This window comes from Cervus canadensis, chromosome 1 (genome assembly GCF_019320065.1).
Source record: "Cervus canadensis isolate Bull #8, Minnesota chromosome 1, ASM1932006v1, whole genome shotgun sequence".
Classification (NCBI taxonomy): Eukaryota; Metazoa; Chordata; class Mammalia; order Artiodactyla; family Cervidae; genus Cervus; species Cervus canadensis.
The window spans coordinates 87,739,808-87,754,106 of record NC_057386.1 but is presented as its reverse complement, the minus strand read 5'-3'; the positions used below and the strand labels follow the sequence as shown (position 1 = coordinate 87,754,106).

General features: G+C 38.1%; 1 protein-coding gene across 5 annotated transcripts in view; it reads left to right on the top strand.

Moving 5' to 3' along the window:
* INTU (inturned planar cell polarity protein) overlaps positions 1-14,299 on the top strand; it is a 95,148-nt gene that overhangs the window by 75,223 nt on the left and 5,626 nt on the right. For 4 of the 5 annotated variants that reach the window (XM_043486752.1, XM_043486740.1, XM_043486746.1 and 1 more), the window contains 6 exons: positions 56-118; positions 923-1,144; positions 2,143-2,595; positions 3,485-3,582; positions 7,706-7,895; positions 10,198-10,355. In XM_043486752.1, coding sequence (XP_043342687.1) covers positions 56-118; positions 923-1,144; positions 2,143-2,595; positions 3,485-3,582; positions 7,706-7,895; positions 10,198-10,355 — 1,184 coding nt within the window. The remainder of the gene's footprint in view (positions 1-55; positions 119-922; positions 1,145-2,142; positions 2,596-3,484; positions 3,583-7,705; positions 7,896-10,197; positions 10,356-14,299) is intronic. The other variant, XM_043486755.1, reaches the window with a different exon arrangement.

Genomic DNA, 14,299 nt, shown 5'->3' with positions numbered 1-14,299 from the left:
TTAAATCATAAAATATACATATACATGTATAAATCCACTGTGGTTTTTCCCCTAGTCTGAGGATTACTATGACATGAGACGGCTATATACAATTTTGGGGTCTTCTCTATTTTACAAGGTAAGTTAAGCTTGACTTTTAAATGTTGTACTGTTATATGAACAAACCTAAATTTTCTCAAACTCTTATAAACATGAGAAATGCATTTCTTTTTCTCTGAATGTAGATACAATAAAATTTGGATCTTAAAACAAGACTTACACCTAATATTTACAAATACATTAAATATTTGTTTCATTACATTTTAAAGCATTTAAAAATTTGTAAGAAAGAAACAGTACTCAAAGAATCAAGTGTATATGAGAAAAGAGCAATACTTTGTTGATTTCCTTTTGCAGTTGTGTATAATTTTCCCTTATCTTCAAAAAGTAACTGTATCTTATTGATAAATTTTCTAAAATTAGGTAGTTGCCTTCCAGGTAAAACAAGTTAAGTTTCAATTCAAAGTTTCCAATTCATCAAATGAATTTAGATATTTTAATTTCATATATTTTTAAGCACAGAATTAAACATATCTAAAGAGAATCAGACAATACAGAACTATAAATGTGAAAGTCTCACCCCACCTCAACTCATACTTCTCTGCTTTTCATCTTCAGAATTCAGTTCTTTGTAATTCAAATTCTCAGATTAATGCTACTTAGAAGTGATCTTGCTTTATGCTAAAGTATTTATTACAGACCTAAGTTATTATACATACTTGATGAATAGTTGAAAGAAGACATTTTTGTTATTTCTTTATTCCATTTAAAACTGAAATATTTTAAACCAGCTGAAGAAATACCTGTAAAACCCTTAAAAATACATTATAGGATTACTGCTTTATGTCACTAGTTGACTTTATTTTCTGTGGTTCAATTCAAGGGGTATCTGGTATGCAGTCATTTGCCTAAGGATGATCTTACTGATATTGCTGTGTACTGTCGCCACTACTGCCTGCTGCCTTTAGCAGCAAAACAGAGGATTGGTCAGTTGGTAATATGGAGGGAAGTATTTCCTCGACATCACCTCCAGCCTTCTGCAGACTCAAACACTGAAGTCTTTCAGGAACCTGAAGGGAGATATTTTTTGCTAATTGTTGGCTTGGTAAGTTTACCTTAGTTTCTTTCTTGAGTTTGTTTGTTTTTGCCATTTACTGATTGTCTAAATAAATACACAAAAATGATAATTTAAAATTATAAGCATGTCAAATACTGGTATTCAAATAAGTTACTCTCCTTTATTTCTTTTATTTTGTATCCATTTAATACTCATAGAGAAATAGTAATGAACCCCAAGATAAGATTTTAGCAGGTTCTTAAGATCTTTTGTTCCCATTTCTATAAAACCAGAGGTTTTACCTTCTAGTTTGTTTTGGGAAATAGAGAGACATGAAAAGAATATAGAATCAGAAACAGAATAAATATGTGATTGCAAATGAAAGGACTACCACTGATGAAGGCTCTTTGAAGGCTACCTTAGGGGAGTCCATGTGCCAAAAGTGGCAGCTTATGGTGTATCAGGATAAGGCAATATGAGATTTGTTTTCAAGGGTCATCAAGTAGCCTTGAGGATAACTAAGAAGAGGAGGGTGGAGTTTTTCATAACCATCACATAATTATGCCACATGCCCATATCTGTTTGTTCTTTAGTCGCTAAGTCATGTCCGACTCTTTGCTACCCCATAGCTGCAGCATGCCAGGCTTCCCTGTCCTTCACTATCTCCCAGAGTTTGCTCAAACTCATGTCCGTCGAGTTAGTAATGCTATCTAACCATCTAATCATCTGTTGTGCCCTTCTCCTCCTGTCCTCAAACTTTCCTAGCACCAAGGTCTTTTCCAAAGAGTTGGCTCTTTGCATCAGGTGGCTGAAGTATTGGAGCTTCAGCATCAGTCCTTCCAGTGAATGCTTAGGGTTAATTTCCTTTAGGATTAGACTGGTTTGATCTCCTTGCTATCGAAGGGGCTCTGAAGAGTCTTCTCCAGCACCACAATATGAAAGCATCAGTTCTTCAGCACTGTTTAGTATTCATAAATTTATGCATGCCCATTACATACAAATATTTTCATGTAGCTAAACCTGTATTAATTTTTTTTTTCTTATAGAGACATTATATCTTATGTGTACTATTAGAAGCTGGAGGCTGTGCGTCCAGAGCCACTGGGAATCCTGGACCAGATTGTATATATGTGGATCAGGTCAAAACAACTCTTCACCAGCTGGAAGGGGTAGATTCCCGCATAAATGAACGGCTAGCCTCTTCTCCAACCCCCTGCTTGTCTTGTGCTGACTGGTTCCTTGCTGGGTCACATGAAAAATTAGATAATTTAACCACCTCACCTATCCTCAGTAGGCTGCACAGTGCTTCCAAGATCGCAACCTCTCCAACATGCAGAAGAACCCTTTTCGGTGACTATTCCTTAAAGACACGTAAGCCCAGTCCATCCCGAAGTGGAGGACCTGACAATGGTCTTGAAGGTGAAGGTGTTGGCCTGAGCCCCCACACTACAGAATCTCAGGGTTCGGATGGTTCAGAAGAAACTGGAGCCTTGCTTAAGGTATGTGTTCATTCCTATGTGTACATTCTAGGAGCTAAACTGTCTCTCCAGTCCTTATTTGTAATTGCAAGGGAATTTTTAATGACAAATCCTTCTTCATTTGTACTAGTGGTGGTTTCTGTCGCTGTTGGCAAACCAGTGATTTAGGGCCAAGAGAGAGAGGAATACCAAGTAGTAAAACATTAGGGAACTGTCATGTCCTCTCGCATGATGTGTTACTGTGGTTACTGCTAGCATAGGATAAGCCAAGGGTACAAGTTAGCATTGAAAATGTTTGAAGGAAACGTTGGCAGGAAGGGGAACCCCTTCCAGGGTCCAAGAGGGGGCTCCTGTCTAACACTTGGAAGTGAATTACCTGGAGAGACACATGCTGATGAAGTAAGAGACTTTACTGGAAAGGGGCTCCCTGGCAGAGAACAGGGTAAGGGAACCCAGGGAGCACTTCTCTGCCACATGTTTTGCAGTCTCAGGTTTTATGATGATGGGGTTGGTTTCTGGGTTGTCTCTGGCCAGTCATTCTGACTCAGGGTCCTTCCTGGTGTTGTGCGCGTTGCTCAGCCAAGATGGATTCCAGCAAGGATTCTGGGACGTTGGTAGGACATACGGATTGGTGTCTCCTCTCTCCTTTTGACCTTTCCCAAATTCTTCCAGTTGGTGGTAGCTTGTCACTTCTGCATTCCTTACTAGGACCCCTCTTGTCAGATAACTCATGCAAGTAGTCAACTATTGTGCCTGGCCAGGGTGAGTGGTTTTGATCAGCCGTTCCCCTAACAGAAACATTGAAAAATAATAAGTAGTTCTCCTTGAAAGACTTCTAGTTTTACATTATATCTTCTGTTTGATTTCCATTCTTAGATAATAAATGGATCTACTTAATAATACTTTTCAGGTTACTAAAAAGAAGTCTACTCTTCCAAATCCATTTCATTTGGGGAACCTGAAAAAGGACCTTTCAGAAAAAGAACTGGATATATATAACACAGTGAAGTAAGAAACTTCCTTGTTTCATTCTTTTTCACTTAACGCTCTGTGTTTGAGGAAATTTTACAGTGAAAAAGTGCAGTTCCATAACATATAAATTTTATTCAGCAAATATGGTACCTCTTATATATGAAAGAAGATAGCTATGCTATTTCCCTAAAATTTTTCATTATGCATATAAGAAACATAAGAAATAAAAAACATCAAAGTAGTACTTCAAAATGTAAGTTTCCACTTATGTCTCTTCCTCCCTTCTGTGTGTCTAATTTTTAAATTAGTTTACTGTTTTTAGGCTCTCATGGATGCTGTGGTTTTGTAGATACTCCTTAGCTCTGAGTACTCATTCCCAGGGCTTGAGAGTGCTGATTGCTAATGGCTCATAGTGGAGTCCCCCTACCCTGGCCTTGTCCAACTTGGAAGTTTATCAACTCCGCCAAGCTTACCACCTCTCCCTAGGAGTAGCCACATCTAATGACTAATCGATAAGTGAGTACAGGCTTGCCCCTACTTAAATTCAACACAACTCTGAAAAGCCATCCAAGTTTCAGGGGTCCTGGCAGTAGCTGCTGAGTCTTCTGTCTCAACTGGAGCACAGTTCAGCTTTTCCCTCTGCTCAATCCTGCTTCCTTCATGCTCACCCCCACAGCTGTTATCCCCAAAAGTCCTCCCTAATAAACTTCCTCCCTGCATACCTCCCTATCAGAGTCTGGGAGGGTTAGGGAACTGACCTATGACACCCTCTTTAGGAAATAAGTAAAAGTAAATAGGGAATTCTGATGTAAAAAGAGCTGAGTGGGAGGAGCATGTTTAGAACTTAATCTGTCTATAATTATTAAAATATGAACTGTTACAAATTCACTTCTTGTTATGCACGGCTTCCTTCCTGAGCTTTGTATGGTATTATGATAGCATGCATGGAATCAGTTTGTGTAATAAACTCCTATTGCACACTTTCATTAGAGCAAGTAGACATGTACAAATCAAATTCACATTAAAAGAAAAAAAAAGCTGTTCAATATTACTCAGACATAAAAAGGAACACATTTGAGTCAGTTCTGGTGAGGTGGATGAACCCAGAGCCTGTTATACAGAGTGAAGTAAGTCAGAAAGAGAAAAACAAATATTGGGGATTTCCCTGGTGATCCAGTGACTAAAGACTCTGTGCTCCCAATGCAGGGGGCCTGGATTTGGTCCCTGGTCAGGAAACTAAATCCCACATGTCGCAACTAAAGATCCTGCATGCCGCAACTAAGACCCAGTGCTAACAAAGAAACTGTAAAAAAAAAAAAAACTGTATATTAACACATGTATTTGGAATCTAAAAAAAACGGCACCGATGAACATATTGGCAGGGCAGGAATAGGGACACACACATAGAGAACAGATTTGTGGACACATCGGGGGAAGGGGAGGGTGGGACGAACTGAGAGAGCAGCATGGAAACATACACATCACCGTATGTAAAATACGTAGCTGGTGGGAAGCTGCTGGGTAACACAGGGAGCTCAACCCGGCACTCTGTGACAACCTAGAGGCAAAGGAGAAGGTGAGGGGCTGGGGAGAAGTGAGGGGACATGTGCATACTTACGGCTGATTCACGTCGTTGTATGGCAGAAACCAACACAACATTGTAAAGCAGTGACCCTCCAATTAAAACTAAATATTTAAAAAGACGTCTTAGAGCTACCACCTTCTTAATCATTGAAATGTTTTATATTAAGTTCATCTATATGTTTCAGAGTCGTCAGGAAAAACTTTTTTCATAAAGTGAGGGCAAAAACAAGGTAACTTGTCTTCATAAAATAATGCATTGAAAATCTAATGTGTTAAAATTTGGAATTTAATGCCTTCCAATATGAGGTGTAATATTTTAGTAGTTAAAGAAAATTAGTTATTTTAAAAAACAAAAATATTTTTTAAACAAATCTAAACCAAACCTCTGGTGGAAGCCTGTAATAACTTCCCCAATCCCTAATCTTCCATTTAACAAAAACTACTGCTCTGAATTTTTATTACCTCTGTATATTATTTTTTTAATGTGTATGTATATATATGTTATTTGGGCTTTCTCTCTAGTAAAAGGAAATACTTTTTGCAAGTTTATAGCTTAACAAAAGGTTAGATTGTAACAATATAAGTTTATAATTGTGTTTTTAAGCATAAATTAATATGTGATGTAAATCATAGGCTCTCCTATTTAAAAGGATGCTACAGAGGCATATTTATTCTCTTTACTGACATGGAAGATGTTCAAACTATATAGTTTATTTAAAAAGTATGATATAGACTGGTGTGTAATATACTATCCTAATTTGTTTTTGTAAAATAAAAATATATAATATACTAAAAATAATAATATGCAGAAAATATTCCATTCAGTAAACAAGTCTTACCCATTCTGCATTCTAGTAACTCTTGAATCCACCCAGCGCCTAATAATTGTACCCTAGTTCAAGCTCCCATTCTCTCACCTGGTTATACTGCAACCAGTTCCCAATTCCTATCCTATCCTGAATCTATCCTCTGCTGTAGGGGTGACCTTTCTGAAGAACAAATCCGATTTAATCTGCATGTTTTAAAAATAAATACTTGTCCTTCCAAATCGCTTGTTTGATGATTTTTAAACTTTCAGTTTATACACTGAGTGAGTTAATATACAGAGGTAATTTATGGTTTTCAAGAACCAGAGCTGCTCATTGTGTTGTGGGGTTGTTCTGAGAGAAAACTAAAGAAGTTAATATAAATTTAAATTCTAAACCTCCCTAAATACCAACATTACTAATAACTCTTTTTTAAAAGAGTCATTTCTGTTCTGTACCTTTTTTTGAATTTGAAAACCTCAGAATTAAATGGTATGTTTTCAATTATTTTCTTTTTGAATAATTACAGCTTTTGTATTTTGATTATTTTTTACTTAATTGAAAAAATACCAGACACCAGTTGTTAATGAACCCACCACCCTATGGAAAAGTATGAGAAAAATTTATAGATGATCTCCTTCCCTGCCTATCTTTGGCCTCTTTAAAGAAAACCAAGACCATCAGTTAGTGATAAAAAGTTATTCTGACCTTGCTGCCTAATTAACAGTTTAACAGGAGGCGCTGATGGGGGATTTCAGTCCATATGTTCATAGACTGACAATCAGGAAAAAGCAAGGTGTAGTAGAGCAGGTCTCAGAATCAGCTAAGCTCTGACACTGAGCTGTGTGACCTCAAACAAGTTAATGCAAGTTCTCTGAACATTGACTTCCTTATGGTTAAAATGAGGATAGGAGTAGTTAATATCTTACAGGGTAATTATGAGAATTAAGCCTAAGATATTTTAAAGCACCTACCCTGGCACACAGAGGGCATTCAGTATATGATAACTATTACCATTATTTCATTGTCACTGCTTCTGTTGTTCTTTACTCTTCTTACCACTGGTAGAAATAAGCGGTATTTATAGGTTCTGCTGGCATCTCAAACCTCAGCAGGGGAAGAAAGGATGGAAAAGAATGGAGTAGTGAAAATAGTAAGAGAACATAGAAAAGAGACTGTAATGATGAGAAGTAGTGGAATACTTCTAGTAATAGCCATGGCTTCTAGAATGTTAACTCAGCTTTGTAGTTAGTAATACTGATTTCATTTTTCTTCAGGATGGTTCTTTTGACTGTCATGGTAAGAGACTTTATGGCTACTAAGCTACTAACTGAAAATCTTAGTTTGTTGGAAGGTGTTTTTGTATGTGGTGCACCCTAGACTGATACCTTGTTTATGGCTTATAGGTATCTGGGCCAGACTCAGGCTGAGTTATTCATTACCAACCATGGAAAAAGAAGGTTTTAGCCAGTTTGGGTTGTTTAGCAAAGGGATGATAAAGTTACTTGCAAATGAATTGGTGTTTATTTATCCTTGAATAACATGTAGTATTTGCCTCCGTTAAGGGAACTGATAAATATAACCCTAGCCTGTATTTCAGATAAGGAGGAAGAGGGAATTTCAGTGTTTGGTCTAGTTTTTCTTCCCTAATTATACTCCTAATGTTCTATCATAGTTAGAAGCTTATTAGACATCTACAAAATTCAAAACGAAGCAACATTTTTAAGTTTACTCTAATATCTTTTTTTAATTCCTTTTTTTCCCCCAAGATTGACATCTGGTCCTGAGAACACACTTTTCCATTATGTTGCCTTAGAAACAGTGCAAGGGATCTTTATTACTCCTACCCATGAAGAGGTGGCACAGCTGAGCGGCTCTATCCACCCTCAACTGATAAAGAACTTCCATCAGTGTTGTCTCTCCATTCGTGCAGTTTTCCAGCAGACGTTGGCTGAAGAGGTAGGGCACTGCTATAAATATAGCTCTCTGCCAATTTTACTTCCAGATCTCTAAATATTCTAAAACTCTTTAGCAATAACTCTTTTCACTTAATTTCTTAATAGTCATTCCATCTAATTTGAATGCCAAAGAATTATATTCACTGTACTTAACTTTTAACTCTTTCGTAATTCTGAGTTTGATGTCCCAGATTACTGTTTCAGGAAATGGTGGATCTGTTTCTGAAATGGTGAGCCTGTGTTTTTCTATAGCAAAATAGAATATAGTAGTTTGTAATGTAAACTTGCCTCCCATATTTGATATCTGTGACTCAACCATTATTTGGATATTTATCTCTACCATTTTGTAACTGGTAATTTTTTAAGTATTCAAAGGCAGGATAAAGTATCAGGAATATAAAGGAATAAAGAACAGAATTTACACAATAGTGTTATAAATGTTTTAGCCACTTGGTTGGTTGGTTGCTTGCTTGCTTTTCAATCCGGAATGAAGTTTTATTTAATATTGTACCTCCAGAAAAGTAGTAATGTTGTATACAATTAAAATCTCAATTACATAGATTTAATAGCAGGGAAAGATAAGTATTAAATATCTTGATAAATATATAGAAGCTTATTTGTGACTGGTGAAACATCATACTGCCAAAAAAATAAAGAAGACTGAAAAATTAATGTAATGTATATAGCAATACATGTACCAAGGTTGCTAAATTTGTGAAGAACTTAGGTGGTAGAACATTGGGCTGGGAATAAGGACTTCTGGACTGGGTCTCAACTCTTCCTATTTCCTCAGTTATAAAGTGAGTGAGCTGAATTATATGATCTCTTAGGACTCAGTCAGCAGTGAAACTCTTTGTCTTATAGGATTTCTTCTTCTAGCTACCAGAAATTGGTATTCAGCAAAATGTTATGTTTGACTATATATCGCTATGTGCTTTGCATTCTTATGCTCCTCCTTTCCTGTTTAACACACTAATAGATTCTGTAAGGTTCATTTCGTTAACTTACTTAGTAATATAAATTAGCCTTCCCCGTATTATTTAAACATTGAGGTACCTACCATTCACCAGATACTACTCAAGATGCTGGGGATACAGCAGTGAACAAAAAGTCTCTTTCGTCATGCAGCCTGTATTCTAGCAGGGCAAGCTAATGAATTAGCAAGCAGTTTAATATATCAGGTAGGATAAGTTTCAACAGCAATTATAACAGAACAGAGTAAGGATGAGAGGTGGTGGTTACTATTTTGAAAGATCCCTCTGATCATGTCAAGTGATATTTGAACAGAAACCAGAAGGAACTGAGGGACAAAGCCACATGTCAAATGTGGCGGCTGAGCTTCCAGACAGGAGGAGCAGCTGGTACACAGCCGTGGAGGCAGGGTGGCTGAGCGCGCAGGAGCGGCCTGAGTCAGGAGGAGAGCAGCAGGAGCCGAGACGGCAAAAGCAGCAGGGCTGGGTCATGCAAGGCCTGATAGGCTAAGGGCTTTTTGAGATTTATCCGGAAGAAGATGGGAAGTTCTTGGGTAGTTCTGAGAAGAGCAAGGACATGTTCCTTAGTTTCAAAGGATCACTCGGGCTACTCTGAACAAGCTTGCAGGGTAGGTAGAAAGGGTGGGAGGCAAGGAGCTGTGGAAATTCTCAAAGCAAGAAATGTCAGTGGGTTCTGGATCTTGCAGATATAATGGAGAATGAGCCAAAAGGATTTGTGTCTTCAATAAGCATTTTGAAAGAAGGAGAAGAATCAAGGATCACTCCACTGTTTTGGCCTGAGCCTTCCAGAAAGTCTTTATATTACAAGTGGGTCCCTGGTTTCCTAATGATTTAATCAGTGGGAAATTTGGAGAGTATGCTTCAAGGGAAAAATACTGCTTTAAAATCATCTACTCATTTAGTAACTCATTAGTAATCTGTTCATTAAGCACCTACTGTGTACCAAACACAGCTGCTTTCAGGAATACAGAGATGAACGGCATATAGTCTCTGCCCTGGGAAAAAGGTTCTAATGTACTGGGGAAGACAAACCTACAAACTGCTAATATAATATAGTGTAAATATTAATAAGGTAAGACTGTGAAACAAATGTTTCCTTGGAGAGTCAAGAGAAACTTTATCCGTGAAGTCTCTTGTAGGAGATGGCATTTAAAGTATGAGGAAGGGTAGAAATTTTCCTGCAGGTAAGGAGAAGAATGTCATTGCGGGCACTTACAGTATTAGGATCAGCCAGTTCAAATCTATATATGAAAACATTTAAAGCAGCACAATTAATACCAGCCAAGACTAATAATACCTATTAATTTACAGAAGAAGAAAGCACTAAATGGTAAAGATCACTCAGGTTCAACAAATTCAGTGTCTTCTCTGAGCCCTGTGAAAGAACATGGTGTATTGTTTGAATGCTCACCTGAAAACTGGACTGATCAGAGGAGAGCACCACCAGTTATGGCTTACTGGGTAGTAGGGTAAGTGGAAGAAAATATTGTTAAGTGTTAAAAAGGGGGTTAAAGGAGATAAACATTTTAAGATATAAGCATGGATTTATTCATGCTTGTAATGCAGAAGATGTGGGTTCGATCCCTGGGTCAGGAAGATCTCCTGGAGGAGGAAATGGCAAAACACTCCAGTATTCTTGCTGGGGAAATCCCATGAACAGAGGAACCTAGTGGGCTACAGTTCATAGGGTTGCAAAAAGTCAGACATGACTGAGCAACTGAACACAACACACAATATGAGTTTATTCACATAATTCTAGTATTTAATGTATTTTAGAATTCTACTTACTAAATAACTCCTTTAAAATTCTTCCCGTCTTTTCTATATTTAAAAAAACTTATTCACTTATAAGATTGTACTAATAACACACTAAAAGGTTAATGCGTTCATACCCATTGCTCTTTCCTTCTGTCTCTAACTTTTTTCCTCCCCCTTTCCTCCTTTCTTTCCCTCTTCCCTTCCCTCTCCTCCCCCTGTCCCCAGCCAGCTACAAGACCTGGCCCTATCTGTCCCCCGGCCACCTCTGTGTCTCCACCTCCTGTCACTCTCTTCCTCCAGCCGCTGTGCACGCCACACTGGCACCAGCTGAATGCTGTTCCTGCTCTTCCTTCCATGTGGGATGTTCTACTTAACCTTTGCCTATCTGGCTCCTAGATATTCAGACCAGCGGTAACATATCATCTCCTGTCAGACAGACAAACTGTGATCTCTTTCCCACATGAAAGTTATTCTCTACTCTGTCACCCCGTTAATTTTCTTGTTTATGGTCTTTCTCTCTCTCACTGGAATGTCAGTTTTAAGAGATCAGGAATTCTATCCATCTTGTCTACTGGCACAGCACCCGGCACACAGTCACTTGATAAATATGTAAGGATTAGTAAATGGAGCTGTGCTTGGCAAAATGTATGCGGTGACGGTTAGGGGGACTGGCAAACACAAAGAAAAAGACACAGTCATTGCATTTGATGATCTTACATCTAGCAGAATAAATATGAAACAACTTAAATATCTATGTATTTATGGATGAATATTCTATGGAGAAAGAGAGATAGATCTAGCTGGCTATATTTTGACATTTTTTTTTTAAGGTCAGTCTCCCAAGGCAATAGAAATAAAAACAAAGAAGCAAATGGGATGTAATTAGACTTACAAGCTTTTGTACAGAAAAGAAAAACATTAAAAAAAAAGAAAAACAGAAAGACAACCCATGAAATGGGAGAAAATATTTGCAAATTATTTAACCAACAAAAGCTTAGTCTTCAAAATACACAAACAGCTCATACAACTCAACAACAAAACACTCAATTGAAAAATGGGTTCACTTCAGTTCAGTCACTCAGTCGTGTCTGACTCTTTGCAACCCCATGAACCGCAGCACACGAGGTCTCCCTGTCCATCACCAACTGCCGGAGTCTACCCAAACCCATGTCCATTGAGTCAGTGATGCCATCCAGCCATCTCATCCTCTGTCATCCCCTTCTCCTCCTGCCTTCAATCTTTCCCAGCATCAGGGTCTTTTCAAATGAGTCAGCTCTTTGCATCAGGTGGCCAAAGTATTGGAATTTCAGCTTCAACATCAGTCCTTCCAATGAACACCCTGGACTGATCTTTAGGATGGACTGGTTGGATCTCCTTGCAGTCCAAGTGATTCTCAAGAGTCTTCTCCAACACCACAGTTCAAAAGCATCAATTCTTCGGCGCTCAGCTTTCTTTATAGTCCAACTCTCACATCCATACATGACCACTGGAAAAACCATAGCCTTGACTAGACGGACCTTTGTGGACAAAGTAATGTCTCTGCTTTTTAATATGCTGTCTAGGTTGGTCATAACTTTCCTTCCAAGGGGTAAGCGTCTTTTAATTTCATGGCTGCAGTCACCATCTGCAGTGATTTAGGAGCCCAAGAAAATAAAGTCTGACACTGTTTCCACTGTCTCCCCATCTATTTCCCATGAGGTGATGGGACCTGATGCCATGATCTTAGTTTTCTGAATGTTGAGCTTTAAGCAAACTTTTTCACTCTCCTCTTTCACTTTCATCAAGAGGCTCTTTAGTTCTTCTTCACTTTCTGCCATAAGGGTGGTGTCATCTGCATATCTGAGGTTATTGATATTTCTCCCAGCAATCCTGATTCCAGCTTGTGCTTCCTCCAGTCCAGCGTTTCTCATGATGTACTCTGCATATAAGTTAAATAAGCAGAGTGACAATATACAACCTTGACGTACTCCTTTTGCTATTTGGAACCAATCTGTTGTTCCATGTCCAATTCTAACTGTTGCTTCCTGACCTGCATACAGGTTTCTCAGGAGGCAGGTCAGGTGGTCTGAAAAATGGGTAGAAGACTTTAATAGACATTTCTCCAAAGAAGACATACAGATGGCCAGTAGGCACATGAAAAATGCTCAGCATCACTAATTATTAGAGAAATGTAAATCAAAGTTATGATGAGGTACCACCTCATACCAGTCAGGATGGCCATCATTAAAAAGTCAACAAATAACAAATTCTGGAGAGGGTGTGCAGAAAAGGGAACACACGTATACTGTTGGTGGGAATGTAAGTTGGTACAACCACTATGAAAAACAGTATGGAGGTTTCTCAGAAAACTAAAAATAGAATTACCATATGATCCATCAATCCCACTTCTGGGTATACACTCAGATAAAACTATAATTCAAAAACATACATGAACCTCTGTGGAGAAAACCTAAATATCCATTGACAAATGAATGAAGAAGATGCAGTGTGTGCATATATATATATGTGTGTGTGTATACACACACACACACACATTCTTCTTCATTCTTCTTCATTCTTCACTCATTCATGAATTATCATTCCATGATAATCTATAGTTGCATCCATATTGCTACAAATGGAATACTACTCAGCCATAAAAAAGAAAATGATACCAATTGTAGCAATATGGATGCAACTATAGATTATCATACTAAGTGAGGTAAGTCAGAAAGGGAAAGAAAATACTATATGATATCACTTATATGTGGAATCTAAAATATGGCACAAATGAACCTATCTACAAACCAGAAAAGAGACTCAGAGATCATACTTATGGGCGAGTGGTTGGGGGAAGAGAATGGACTGGGAATCTGAGGTTGGTAGATGCAAACTATTACATTTAGAATGGATAAACAACAAGGTCCTACTGTATAGCACAAGGAACTGTATCCAATCTCCTGGTATAAACCATAATGGAAGAGAATATTATAAAGAAAGATTGTATATGTTTAAAACTGAGTCACTTCATTGTATAGCAGAGACTGACACGACATTGTGACATGTGACACAACTGTACTTCAATAAAAGATAAATTAGGTAATACAACCACACACTCTGTAAATTCTGAAAAGGGGGAGATCTGAGATTACAAAGAGAGGCTAAGAGATTCCATGTGATCTGCTTTCAGAAATGAACTGGATTTGGACAGAGCATTCTAGGTAAAGGATGGGATGAATAAAGACCCAAACAAGGGAAATCATAAGGCTTAGCTGTGAGTAGACTAGTTGGCTAGGATGGTAGAGGAATGGCATATACAAAGGTGAAGTGAAAGATAAAACTGGAAAGCTAAGGTAGGATCACTGCAGAGAGCCTTCAGTTCCTAACCAAGGAATTGCATTTTGAAGGAAATATTGAACTACCGATAGTTCTTTGAGTTGGGGTAGAGAGTTGGTAGAGGAAGGAGCACACAGTTGGGTGGGACTAAAGGAATCTCTTAGAAGAAATGGAGTAGCCATCATGGTCAACAAAAGAGTCTGAAATTCAGTACTTAGATGCAATCTCAGAAATGACAGAATGATCTCCGTTTCCAAGGCAAACCATTCAATATCATGGTAATCCAAGCCTATGCCCCAACCAGTAATGCTGAAGAAGCTGAAGTTGAACGGTTCTATGA